Genomic DNA, 14,569 nt, shown 5'->3' with positions numbered 1-14,569 from the left:
GCAGAAAATTGTGTGGCAAGGGTGTCATCGCTGTAGTTGAGAACCGATTCGATGAAAGCTCGGTAGGGGTTCCTGCGTTGATTAACCAAAAAGAGGGTATTGCCATGCAATTATTATATTAGCTCAGTTCCATTTATAAGTTGAGTGGAATTTTTGTAGTTCTTGTTGAGGAAGGAAAAGGTTGATTTACTTTGTCAAAATACACTGTGCAGCAATCTTAATTTTATTCCTCATTTAATTAAATAATATGCAAACTAGCTGACAATTAGAATAGACAATCCTCTTTCCTTTTTAAAGGATCCTTTTCCAATTGTTTGTTTATTTCTGAATAGGCACTACAAACGGTGAAAAATGCCATTTATAGATTCTTCTTTTGTACAATACACTAAACAGCATTTTTCAGGTACATACTTTATGGTCTTGTATCTGAAGAGCCTGTTTGTCTTGACAAGTTCAGATTATCTTTATTAAACCGCATCTTCACAATATTCAATCTGCATTACAATAATAACTACCAAGATGGATCCTATAAATAGAACTGGACTATATGGTAGGTATAACTTCAACAGTTTGAGCCTTCAGTGGCTAAAGGGAAGGAAGCTTCAGAGTCTGAATGTGAATTACCTTTGGTTTGGCAGTTTGAATTTATATGGAAGTCCGAGCAGTCGTAGAACTCCATGGGTAGAAGGCTGGCTGTGGCTTTGATGCATAAAGTGGCATAGAAACATTGAATTGATAAGACACCATTTTGGTAATAAATAGGTATTTAAATGTTATGACATATTTGTAACTTAAGTGAATGTTTTCTCTTTTCAGATCTTAACCGTAAAACTATATTAAATAAGACATTTCATGATGAACCTCTAATCATGGAGTAAGTACTCAATGCATCTTTTCGGGAACAAGTAACTTGCAGTAATAAACTGAGACAAAAGAAAACTGCTACATTAAGATTGGAAATGTGTCCTGTACTAAAACACAATATGAAATCTTTTTGATTTTTAAGCATTAAAGAGCATTAAACTTCACTACTCACTGGGTGTCTTTACACGAGACACTATTGCACAGTAAAGTGTTGGTGTCTACATGTGTGCAGCAAATTTAGTCAGCTCTGCAACTATCTACTACCTCTCAGTATAGATAGTAAACTAACTGTGCAGTAGTGCATGTGTAGACAACTGGGAGCAAATTTGCTTCCCATCAGCCCCAATAGTAGGGGGCCACATGGGAAGGGGTGTTCCCCTAGTCCTGGTAGTACTGGGCTCTGGGCTGTGCCTAGAAGCTGGGAGCTGTGCAGCACCCAGCTGGGGTTGTTCTCTGTGCCCCCCCTCCTGGCCCCCATTGTAGTGCTGCTCAGGTCCTCGCTTCCCACATGAGCCAGAAGCCAAGCAGCACCAGAACTTCCTGGAGCTCCCTGCTCAATCTGGGGCTGGCTGGGAACTGTCCCTTCTGGGGTAGCTCTGGGATGAGCAGGAATTTCCCCAAGCAGCTTGGCTGGCTGGGAACTGTCCCAAGAGCTGTCATTCTTTTGGGTCACAATTTCCAGAAGAGACCAGTTCCTGGGCAGCCTCAGGCTGCTCAGGGAAATCCCCACCCAGCCCAGAGCTGGCTGGTAGTTGCCCCAGAAGCAGGACAGCTTTCGGCCAGCCCCAGGCTGCACAGGTAAGCCTCTCTGGGCGCAGTGCTTGTCCCTGTGTGCACCGGGCTGGGAGTGGTCTGCAGCGGCAGCTGTTTCCTGGCCCCATACACATCAGGACTCCTCTTCATGTGTATGGGGCAAGGAAACACAGCTGCTGCTACAGCTGGCAGATCTCTCTTGGCCCCTTGTGCATGGGAACTGGCCCCGTGCTCCCTACCACCCCCATGGTTAACAGCCTGGGGAAGCCTGGAGCTCCCCCTAGCAGCTGTAGGGGGCTAGAGCAGGATAGGAGCAGCCTGTGTACACATGCTCCCAGGGAAGGTTTACTGTGCACTAAACCTTTATAGCATAGCACTAGTAGCATGTGTAGACGTCCCTACTGTTGCCTTACAAAGAGAGAAACACATTCTATTTTTGTGATGTTTGCAAAATAGCCTTCTGGCTTTTCCAAGCAAACAAATGAGTATTTGTTGTGTAATATTCTGAGGTTACCAACAAATAAGGAGGAACACAAGAAATAAAATTAGTTAGCTTCATTAAAATAAAGAATTAAAGACAATAGGGAAAGAGATGGGTATCTTTTTATTTTCTACTTAGTTTGCATTAGATGCAAAGGAAAACAGGAGTTTTATTAGAAATATTCATAATTTTGAATCAAAGTGTGCCATCCACAGCAGTGCTTGCTTGCTTGATTTATTTATTTATTTATATTTCTGTGTCTTGTATAAATGTTAGTAGCCGTTTAATGAAACACGATCCTGAAGCTTAAATGTTTGCCCAGTCTTCTGAGGCACCCACATGTTATAATGAATGAATATTTAACATGTTCTCTGATTTTTAAAGCTATCCTGTGTTATGTTCTGTATATTTCTGTTATGTTCCCTCAGACAGGACAGCCAAACTTGGCAGTTTTGGTGACTTCTTTTTTTTTTTGGGAGGGGGGGTTTGCTGGATCTTAACAATACCTGAATTCAGATAGCATGTTTGCTGGTGTTGTATGCTTCAAAGTGTGTTACAGGCCAGACTTGAAGTCAGACTTTGGGCAAGAAAACAGGCTACCAGAACTGCTAGGTTTTTTTTGAGCATACTGAGTCGGGAACAATAAGGAGAAAGGAAAGGAGGTCTGTTGAAAGTATGACGACTGGGATTAGATTATTAAATTATACCAATTTCTCCCACAGTTGGACCGAAAGAACTTTTGGGAACACTAGGAATTGGAAAGAGAATTTATTCAAACTTGGGGGGAAAAATGTGGTTAGGGTTGCTTTAAGAATGCAGAAACTGCTTTGAAATGCATCTGATGATAAACTTTTTAAAGCAAAGTAGTGAAGATACTTCATGTCAGATACTTCAAACTGGCTTATATATCTCTGCATCAAGTCCTTATCTTGGTTTGAGGTACTATGGGAGATTATTCGTGTGAACCCTGGTATTAAACGGTTTGGTGTAGAAATGAAACTCCAAGGTCAAAGCACAAAACAAAATGCTTGTGTTTAGAGTTTCAAATAAGTTGAACAAAGGACATTTTATAATAATGCAAACTATCAGTACTTGGTAAGATGATGTTGAATTTGCTCTTATTTTCAGTTTCAATGGTGATTTAGTTCCAGATGTCTTTGGTGTTACAAATGAGACCGATAAGCCACAGATATTGATAGGCAGGTAAGCCAAGATTTTTACTTATTAGCATTCATTATTAATGTTTCTTTCTTGGTACATATGCATCACTGCCAACTTTATTTAATAATACTATTTTGTTGACACTGAGGTGTGTAGTCCTTGAACCTTTTTCATTCTTATCCTCTTCCTTTTAGGCTCAATGCTTTATGTACTCTAGCATGTTGCATCTAATTTCTGTGAATAACAAGGATTCTTTTTCAGCATCTTTTATTGAACTATGCTGTTGCAGGAAAAGAAGCTTTGAGGCACAAAGTGTCTTTCCTCAGGCCTGGGAAAGAAGCAGAAATGGAGAAAGGGCCTTAAGGAAGGGCACTTCTTGCCTGAAGCTTTTCTAACATTTCTCCCATCAACACAGTTGATCTAATAAAAATATTGCCCAAAGTCCCTTGCTTCTCTCACATTTCCTGCACAACCATGGCTACAACAAATATTCTAATTTCTGCAGCATTCTTGTGGAAAACCATTGTTGGGTGGCAATTTCAAGAAAAATGAAATTGAGTAATGTGTTGTTTGACGTGAAAAAGTCCAAGATAATTTCTTGGTGGTATTGGGATCCACTTAAGTAATGCAGTGTGTGCCATTTAGCTTTAATTACCTTTGTGCAACCCTAATATGCTAGATGCTGTACAAACATGTAGCCCAATGACAGTCTTTTGAGTTTAGTCTGAGACACTAACTTCATATGTAGACTAACATCACAAAAATTGTGAAAAGTAAGTGAAAGGTGTTTCTACAGATTCCAATGGACTGTCCATTATCGTTAGTTAAGGAACTGATAAACGTGTGTGAGTAATGTTTATAAGTACAGACCACCACACTGTATAGTTTGTGTTTAGGGACACACTAGGAAATTAACCTGTGGTTCAGTTAGTATCTTAAAGTGTTATAATAAATGCTGGTATGGTATTGTCTGATGACACTGGAACCTTTTCATTGGAGGTAAATTTTTTTTTTTGGGTTTTGGTTTATGGCAATTGTTTTGGATTTGGGGTATACTTGTTGCTTTTAATTCCCTCTTCTCTTCCCTATTTACTTGACAGTTCCCAAAGGGAATGAACTCCTGGATTAGAATGAGTAGGTCTAGCCTTGTGGTTTTTATGTCCATCTCGTTCCTATCCTACAGTAAAAAAGCGAAGTGGATGATATCTAACCCTTTTTTCCTATTTATTTTTTGATTTTTGAATTTTAAGCATCAGTTCACACCAATAAATAGTATGATTACATCCATGTTGTTTGTTGGACTCTGCAAGGCACTTGAATGTCAAGAGCCATGACTGAGAACTTCTGGGTTTAACTCCTGCTTCTCTCCTGCAGGTCTCCTGAGTTCTCTAGAAGGTAGAGAATACCAAAAGTTTAGGAAGAGAAGTGGAAGAGACAATCCATTGTCTTCTGCTTTTCTTAAGTGTTTTTTACTTTTGTCCATCACAGTCTTTTTTTTCTGAGAACTTCCTTGAGCTCAGTGCCAGACATCATCTCTATGTATTGCTAGGGATTTGGTCCACTGAAAAATTACACTATGTCAATTAATGGAAAGTAGGGCTGTGAGCAATTTTGACGGGTGTTTCATATTGAAGTTGTTTCAGCGCATTTTGAAGTTGGGCTTGCTTGCAGTTAAACAAACTAAGGAGAGGGAGAGGGAAGAGTGGGGAAAGACTGCTCTGATATTGACATGTAGCTCCTGAATAGCTTCCCCCAGCTCTTCCCAGGGGGTGCAGGCCCCTGATCTGCGCATGGGATGACAGCAGGCTGCCACTGCCAGCAAATGATAAGAGTTTTTTGCTTTGAACAGTTTTGAGGTGCAGCTTCCCAGAAACCCCTGCACCTATCTCCTTGAAACTTGGCAGGCTTCATGCCCTCAGAACGGGCTACCATTCCTGCAATTTTCATGTGAATCAGGCAAGAAATGGTAAAGGTATAGGCATTTTTGTGAATCCTCATTCTAGCCTATGGGCAAAATGTTGAAACGACAAAACAGTTTCAATGAAATGAAACGGAGCAGTGCTTCAAAACAACTAAACAAAACACTGTCCCTTCAAAACAGTGAAATGGAAGTCAAAATGAAGTGGTGCTGTTTCACACAGCTCTAATGGAAAGCTTTTCTTATGACTGCTTTTACAAATTCAAAGAGAACCAATAAAAAAAAAAAATCAGTTTTGTCACTTAAGGGTGTGTAAGTGGCCTGTTGAAATAATTTTTGCAGAACAGTCACACCTGTAGATATGTATAGCTTGTACCACAAAATCCATTAGTTTTAGTTTTTCTCAACTGAATTGGTTAATTGTCTGATTCATATTATATGATGGTGTTCTAAAATTTTTGTTGGTTTTGGCTCACAACTTTTTATTGGTTACATATATATTTTATATAAATTAATCGAATGGCATTTTTTAACATTCTCTCCCCAAAAGTTTGAGGAAATGCCTGTGTTTCAAATAAAGCCTTAGCTAGTTACTTGGACAGTGAAGCTGCATTCTCTCTTCGCTGTATTGTCATTACAATGCAAAAGAAACACGACACCTAGGAAATTGCTAATAGAAGGAAAAAAAATAATTACCAAAAAGACTTAAGGATAAGAACAAAGTTTACAATTTGTTTGAAAGTAAAAGAAGCACATTGCATGCTCAGGTTTAATAGTTTTCTGACAAGAATTGAAGCTAGATTTTTGCTACTCAAAAGAGAATATGATTAACGCTAGCAGAAAATTCAAACTTGGCTGCCTAGCTTTCAGCATCCACATATGAATATGTCATCTGTTGGCCTGATTCTATGATTATTGTATTCTTTTCTTTGTAAATTTTGGTAGGACTTTTAAGGTACTTATTATTTTACAGGACCAGCTTCTTAAATCAACTTTTCATTACTAGAGGTTCACTTTAATATTGCAGCCTCTTTTTCATAGCTATATTTTTACTAATTTTTCACTTCAAGTGAATCTCTAGTAGTTTAGACTCACAGTGTAGTACTTTTGTTTTTTAACTAAAACTTTATGCATAGTCTAGCATCTTTAATGTGTAGTCTATCATCTTTAGATCAAATGAATAAGAAAATGTACTATGGCACTTGTGCTGCTGCAGAGTAAATCCAGATGTAGCTGGTCTCTGACAGCTGTTTTAATTTTTTTATGTAGTAAACACTGATGCTCATTTTAAAAGAAATGGTTTGTTGTGAAGTCTTTTGCATTCCTCTGGGGATTTTTTAGCTATTATGTCAAAAGGAACCTATTAGAACTAGAAAAGTCGATCAGATTATACCACCGTTTCTATGGAAACAGTACCTCAGATCTTCTAATCTACATCTTTCTGGCTTATAAGAAATGTTTAATTAAGGATTTTTTTCATTCTTGGATATCAGTCTAATACATTGTCAAAAGCATATTAAAATGAGAGGCTTTAATAAATTTCTAACTAGTTTTCTTAAATGTAATTGTTCATAACAGCCCCGTTTTGCAGACATTCTTAACTGGGACATTATTTGAATATCTATGTATCTTTGGCAAAACAAATCATTATCTTATAGTAAGGAAAATAATCTTTTATTTTTTAACTATATAGAAGTATAATTGAAAATTCTCTGCCCTTCTAAGAGTCATGCTTTTGGTCATTAATCTCTACTTGAATTTTATCAAGATGACTCTTACATAAAACTATGACTTGTGGAACAATGCCTGCAAATTCCTCAAGGGTGTTCATGACAGTAACTGTAGCCTTGGAGTGATTACACTGAAAGATTATCGGGTTTTTAAGAGAGAACAAAGTTATTTTTCCTATGAGGAAATAGTTTTAACAGCATGTTGGCTCAAAGAAATGTATTGGATATAGTTCAGAAGAAGGTTGATTTATTACAGGCCAGAATATAGTCCACACCTGATGATGTGTTTTTTAACAACAAAAAAAAATAAATTTGTTTTAAGACTTGGGGTTTTTTTTTTATAAAAATCCTAAGCCTTGTTTTAAGGTTTAAAATGGCACTGTCAACATTTGTCTCAAGTCAAGAAACAAATACAAAGTCCACGGAGATCTGGAATGATGCATTTTTACTATTATATTGGACGGGGTGGTTTTTTGTTTTAAGAGTTTTTTGTAGCTTGTCCAAAATATTGAATGAAAGGGATGAGAGTAGAATTTAATGAGGGATGATATTTTTTTCAGCAGCTTGATTGACTAATACATAAAGAAGCCATAATATTTTAATAAAAAGAGTTTATAAACAGGATTTTCTGCAGAAGCACAGAAGCCTCTGTTCTTTTTTTAAATTTTTTTTATTACAAAATTTTAAACATTTTTGATAGTTGCAGACTTCACTGCATATGTGTTCTTATGCTAATCATGCTTAGGAAACTGATCATAGATGCAGGAACAGGTTTACTTACACAAGTCAAGGCACCTTGATTCTTTTAAAAGTTGCCTCCAAAAAACAGTGCAGTCAATTTACTGCTGGTACAACCAGGACTGAATTTGTTACTTTTTCACATCCTTCCCTGCTCCTTTTTTTCTACTTTCAAATGCATAGTCTGCTTGATTCTGCATAGCTGCCATAGTACAATTCATTTGGTCCCAGTATATGCCCTCAGCTTCACCCCTCAATTCTTGTGCATCACTTCCGTCCTTGTTTTGCTTTTATAATTGTTTTACCAAACAAAATCTTTTGTTTACACACAAGAAGGCATAAGCTGCTTGCCATAGCATGTGCTTATCTCTGTTTTTGCTGGTGTCTAAAAATCCAAAGATGATAAATATTTAACACAATAGTTTGCCTGAAATGAATTAAGAAAACAAAAAAAAATGAAGTTTTAAAATGTGGTTAGACCTCTGAAATTATTTTGTTTCCTCTTGGCTTTTTGTACTCTTAGTGTAGTTTGATCATTTAAACTCATTCAATATTATGAGAAACTAACTTCCTGAAACAAAACATGCTCTCCACATTATTTCATGTAGTTAATCAAGAGATGTTCAATATACTATGAAATGCATAATCGGGGGGAGGGGGGAAGGGGAATTTTGTTTACTTTTTTGTTTTAAAAAAAAAAAATCTGTGATTTTTAAAAGAAGAAAAAAAAAAAAGGATTACTGTCAAGTTTGAGCCCTAGCTGTTAATTGGATAAAGACAGCTCTATTCTTTGTCTTTCTTAGGAATTTATCATGGCATACTGCATTGGATACTCGGAGTAAAATGTATATACCCCATTCTCATGCATTTATAGATTTGAATGGCGACTTCACTGCAGGTGAGTCACCAATTATTTTTATTTGAGACTAAAATGCTAATAACTTTGCTTGTAGGGTGGTTCTTCTTATTTTTGGATTTGGTTTGGTTTGTTAGAAATGGTGCACACTGTTTAAACACTGTGCAGAGTTTTCAGTCAGGGATTGAACAATTAAGGAATAAAAATTGAAAAACATTGACTATGCTGCATGCTATTACTACCTAATAATGCATTCCTAAGCAACATTTGTTGTCACTTATCTTTTAGATATAACTTCATATTATGTTACAGGTAATGAATTAAATGTGATGCTAGGTTTTTCAAAATATGATGGATTCCAGAATGGGTAGTTCCTTGCAAAATATATATGGGGTAAAACCTGTGGGTGCAGGTCTGATACTGGGGGCCCAGGGGGACAGCAACTTTTATCCAGGTGGAAAATTCTAAGCAGTCCTGGCTGAGGTGCTGCTGAGCTCTGCCTGCCCTGGCTGTATTGCTCTTAAAGTAAAAGCAGTCAGTACTGTTTTGAAGTTCTTCCTGGAGCACAGACTCCATACAGGTGGGCGGTAATTCCAGTTCCCTTCCTAACTTGGCAGCTTTTTAATGTTTTTGGTGACTTCAGCAACAGTTGCAATATTTTTCTTATTCTGAATGTGGTGTTTAATGGTGACTGAAAACATTTTCTGTTCTGCAGTGATTTGTACCTGTAGAACGGTGTCATGAATTTCACTTGCAGCTGTGGCAGTAAATGCTTGTTTGTTGGTACTTGTAGTCAGAGGTTGATGAGAAACAATGTGTTTTGGCTTGAACCTTACTGCATATACACGAGATTTAGATTCCCTTGAGACCATCTTCATTATCAACATCTTTGCCAAAACCTTCAACAGATTAGTTAAAAAGGAGGAGATATTTTGAATGTAATTATATTCTTGATTATAATGATATTGAAGTTGCTTCACCCAAGTAAAATTGCTAATTTTTAGAAAGCAAGTGATGTTGTCTGTGTACATAACTGAACACTTCAAATGTGTCATAAGTAAAAGGTTTAAGACCTATTCACTTAAACCCACAGCTGAGGCAGTCTTTCTGTTGAATCTTGAAATACTGTCATGCCTCAATTACAGTGCTTAGCTTCACCTCTTAGGGCAAGGGTGGTCAACCCTTCCTGTGGGCCAGTTCCAGCCCATGGTGCCATGTAATCTGGCACACAGGGCTCCTTCCAGATCTGGAAACCTGCCAGTGGGGAAGCAGTGGCACTGTTCTCCTGCTGTCAGATTTCCAGAACCATGGCTGGGGAGTCCTGAACCCTGCATGCTGGATCAAGTACCTGATCCTAGCGCACAGGGCTGGGTGGGGACACTGGCCATGCTGGGCCTCGGGGCCCAACCCCAGTGTGGAGTGCTGGGAGGGGGCAGTGCTGAACCTCTGGGGCCCAACTCTAGCATGCAGGGCTTGGTCCAGCCTGCACACAGGCCCCATGCTACTCATCGGGACTGCAGAGGCAAAGGATTGAACACCACCCTAAGGCAGTGGTGGCTGCTTTGATTTGCAAGGATTTCCATAAGATTACTTGAACCACTTATTTATAATCAACATATAATTCAGTGTTTTACAAATGCACATCAGTGTATTAGTGAATTGAGGAACTGTACATCAGTTGTATTGTGATTTCAATTGTACATTTTTGCTTGGATTAAAATGCACAGCAGCCATAAGTTACCATAAAGAATAAATTATTAAGTGTGTCTATATATGATGTATAACTATTTATTTAAAATATACCTCATAGCAGTTGTTCTTATTTTGACTTCTTACCCTCCTGCAAACTGAATACCCTCCTTACAGTTGTTGGGTTTTTTCCTTGATGTCTGTTCATCTCATAAAGTAACTTTTGTAAGTGTGTGAAATAAAACTTTTAAGAAAAAATATATTAGAGAAAGAAAAGCATGTTTCCCTGTTGCTGTTTACTAGTTAGAGAAGAGGCAAGGGAATGTATACACAGATTTTAATTTATTTGGTTGTATGTCTTGGGCATTATGCAGTAGAGCTATAAACCATCATTTAAAGTTTTGGCACAGCTGGCTACATAAATGCTTTCTTTTTTTAACTTTTGTTTATTCATCTTGGCATGCATTTTCCTAGAAGGAAAAAAAAAAGTCACATTTGTTTGTTGTAATGATAAACTTAATAGGTGTGTACAGTAAAACAAGGATATTGGGTCTATATTGTAGCCTGCTGTTCCAGTATGAAGGATACTAAATGTCTTCACCAACTTAATCTAAGACATCAGGTTCCCTGCAGTTGGGGCCAATTCTTTGTACAATGCAACCACAATTCTGATTGGGATCTTTGAATGCACTACTGTAATACAGACTTTAGGGAGAGCTCCATAATATCATTCCTTTCACAAAAGAGTAGTCAAAACAGTGAATCCAGCTAAACTCTTTTTGACAACTCCTATTATTATTAAAAGCTTGGCAAATTTTAAAGTATGCTTGTTTTTTGTTTTTTTGTTTTCTTGTTTTTTTGTTTTTTTTTTAACTTCAGTCTCTGGACTCACAATCTTTGCCAAATGTCTGCCTAATCTATTTCAACCTGCCAAGATACTAAACGCCCAGAATAGGACTTTGTAATAGCACACTTCTACTTTGACTAACGTAAAGCTGTTAGTTCATTATAATTTAATTATATAAGTGTATGTTCACAAAGATATTTTTATCCCTAACAATACTTCATAAAAGGCGAACTGTGTAAAAAAAATTTTATAAATTCAGAAAATAGGAGCATTCACCAAAACGTAGATAAGAGTAATCTTTCTCAGTGAGATATCTGAAATAATCATGCTTATAGTACTGGTGTATGTTGCATGAAATTATTAATATAGACATCACAGCATTTCAAAAATATACCGTGCTTTTTAACTCTTTATTTGACTAAACAATGTCCACCTCTGCATTCATATATTTTATGTATTTGTATATAAAATTATGAGTGTGTAGCAATTGTCTACATACAGTGTATAAGTAAGTAAATACAAGTCTTCAGTTATTTAAGGCCAGAAGAAACTGTTAGATCATTATGTCTGACTTCCTATATATTAAATTTCACTACTATCTCTGTTTAAGTTCAGTAATTTGCATTGAGCTAAAATGCATCTTCAAGAGAGAGAGATCCAGTTTTGATTTGAAAATATCAAGGAGTGGATTATCTTCTGATTCCATTAGCAATTAGTTAACATTGGTTAAGGTACAGACAGCAATGACAATTTTTGCCTGATCTAGCCACGCAACACAGTCTATAGCCATGACCAAACACAAATGCATGGCTGCCTACAGCTTCAAAAATGGGCAATGGAGCAAACATCTGCACCCTCATTGCATGAGGGGTCAAATAAAGACACTTCAAAACAGTGCATCTTCTGTAACTTATGTCTATACTGCCTCCTAGCCTGTCACTGTTTTCAAAATGGAAGGAGTGAACAGGAGCAGAGGGATTTTGCTTGGGTGTGGGCAGGGAGTTCAGTGGGTGCTGGAGAGTGGGATGGGAGGCTCCATCTTGCCCACCCCAACTTCCAGCACACCTGGGGAGCCCCTAGAACCCCTAGAAAATAACTTCCTCTGCTCCCTTTCCCCCCCGCCTCCCATTCTGAAAATGGCACAGGCTTGCAGAGGTTGTTGTTTGGGGAAACTGGTTACAGGCTTACAGCTAGCAGCTGATTCCCCTCCCCACTAGAACTAACAGTAAACTTCTGTCTAGTCCAGGGAATCATTAACTCGGAACACTTCCTGCAAATCATTCTCAGGTACAGTGTGGAGCTGCACTTCAATCTATGCTCTTAATGTGTTAAATAAATAGCACTACACATATCCACACAAGACTTCATGTCCTTAAGTATTCTAATATAATAAAAGCCTTAATCAGTCTGTCTGTCCAGAACACTCTGGGCCAACTGCACGTGCGCTGCCAAAAGGGTGTGCGCGCATTGGCTGTGAGGGCCCAGAGCGTTACAGACGGAAAGAGCAAGGGGGCAGCTGTGCCGCACCCTCTTTCCCCCTCCCCCAACTTTAGCTGGCAGGGAGAGGGAGGCAGTGGGGAAGAGGGAGGGGAGTGGAAAGAGAGAGGAGATGGGGGGGGCATTTTCCAGTGGTAGCGCCCCTCTGCCACACGCCCCTTTCTGCTGCCCCCGCCCCCCCACACCGCCACCTGGCCTTGACAACAGCTGGCAGAGAGGGGGAGGTGGTAGGGAGGAAAAGGGGGCGTGTTGCCTGCCATTGGGTGTCAGCAGCCACCACGGTACGCAAGCTTCCTTCCCCCCCCCCCCCACCCATTCCTGGGAGCCAGCAGCAGTGCGGGGTGGAGTGGCTGGGAGTAGGGGGGTGCACAGGACCAGATGTGAGCGGTAGGGGTGCATGGGTCCAGACACAGGGGTGGGGGGAGGGGATGCATGGGGTTGGAGGCAGATCGGTGGCACCACTGGGCACTGGGTCACAGCGCTCCATCCCTGTGGCCACCCCCCGCCCTGCCCCTCCCCAGTCATTCCCAACGGGCAATTTGGTAGTAACTTAAGAAAATATCTAACAGGAACAGTTTTTCTTGAACAGTGCAAATATTACACTTAATATTTCCCCAAAATATTTTTTAAAAGTGGAATGGTAGTAGCCATTCAAAAGTGAAGAATTGCATTTGGTAGGGGGAAAACAATATGTTGCCACAAGTACACGTCCAAATATAACAAAAATGTATCAGAATTCAAACTAAACTGAAGTAAATCATATGAATTGAATATATGTATTTTGAGAACTAGTGTTTTCTAATCGCATTAAGTCACTTTTTAAGTTCTTGTTTCAGTTGGCCCAGCCTGCTGTTTCAGACTTGGACTAATTCTTCTGTGGTAACATAATGGATTTATGTTCAGCGAGGACTATGTCACAACTCTTGGAAAGAAAAATATTGAACTTGACAGAAAAACAGTCCAGTATTCAATAATCTGTCTCTTGCTATTTTTAGATTTGAATTGTATGCACTGTATTTAGGAATTCTGAGAGAGGCTTTTTGGTTATTTGGTGGTGTAATTTGAAGGGAAAGAAATGAATATAATTCAGGATAAAAAGTCAAGCATGACTGCGCTTAAATTTTGTACTTTGATGCTTTTCTTACCAGAAAAGCCTATACCTCTCCCTCTTTCTCAGTCTTATCCCTTATACAAGAATTGTGATAATTGTATAAACCTGGTATCGCACACTTATTGGTGTACAAATGAAGACCATGGTGGCCTGAGGAAAAAATTAGTTTAATGACTCATAAAAGTTCCTATCTAGCTATCGGCAGTATCTCACTTGCTTTTCACTTCTCCAGCTTCTTTAACCCTGCCCAGTTTGGGCCCAGTCAGATGAATGCACACAGGTGTATACATCAATATTTGTAGCTAGTTACATAAAAATATGGTGACAGTTACTTAACTATGGGTGCCATATGTTGCTAGTTAAGTGCAGAGAAAATGGTAGTGACACTTATACCTGTAAACTTGCCCGGTTACTACCTTTACAAGACTTTTAAGCCCTGCCTGAACAAATTAACTTTGTTTCTTTAGCATTCAGTTAAACAAATGAACTTTTAAGTTGTGCCACCAAATTCTGGTAAAACATCTAAGAAAGGACTTTTGCAAGTAAGGACCTAGTATTAGAAATACCATGCCACAAGTACTAGAAATTTCCATCTAATAAGCTGACTTAAGCTAACATCAAACGTGTTTTTTATGATTCGGAAGAAATGGAGCACTTGTTTTTTGCATTATTTCTTTCTGATAAAAACATGCAGTCTTGCGCTTGGACGAATACACATTAAATGCACAAAATAACAGAACCCCCAGTTGAGACTGAGGCCATATTGTGTTTGAAACTGTACCTGGTGCATAGTAAAATGGTTCCTGCCTTCACAGTCTTTTGTTTAAAAGAGGTGAAATGGAGGGTGGGTAAAAGGAAGTATTGTCCCATATAGGCAGGGAGAGCTGAAGTCGCTTGTCAAAGGTGACACATTCTGCAGGAATA

General features: G+C 38.6%; 1 protein-coding gene across 1 annotated transcript in view; it reads left to right on the top strand.

Moving 5' to 3' along the window:
* ITFG1 (integrin alpha FG-GAP repeat containing 1) overlaps window positions 1–14,569 on the top strand; it is a 247,876-nt gene that overhangs the window by 8,454 nt on the left and 224,853 nt on the right. Inside the window, exons 4-6 of the mRNA XM_019505663.1 lie at window positions 817–874; window positions 3,227–3,301; window positions 8,449–8,543. Coding sequence (XP_019361208.1) covers window positions 817–874; window positions 3,227–3,301; window positions 8,449–8,543 — 228 coding nt within the window. The remainder of the gene's footprint in view (window positions 1–816; window positions 875–3,226; window positions 3,302–8,448; window positions 8,544–14,569) is intronic.

The sequence above is a fragment of the Gavialis gangeticus genome, unplaced genomic scaffold (assembly GCF_001723915.1).
Source record: "Gavialis gangeticus isolate Ggan-Ray unplaced genomic scaffold, GavGan_comp1, whole genome shotgun sequence".
Lineage (NCBI taxonomy): Eukaryota > Metazoa > Chordata > Crocodylia > Gavialidae > Gavialis > Gavialis gangeticus.
This window is presented reverse-complemented; position numbering and strand designations above follow the sequence as displayed.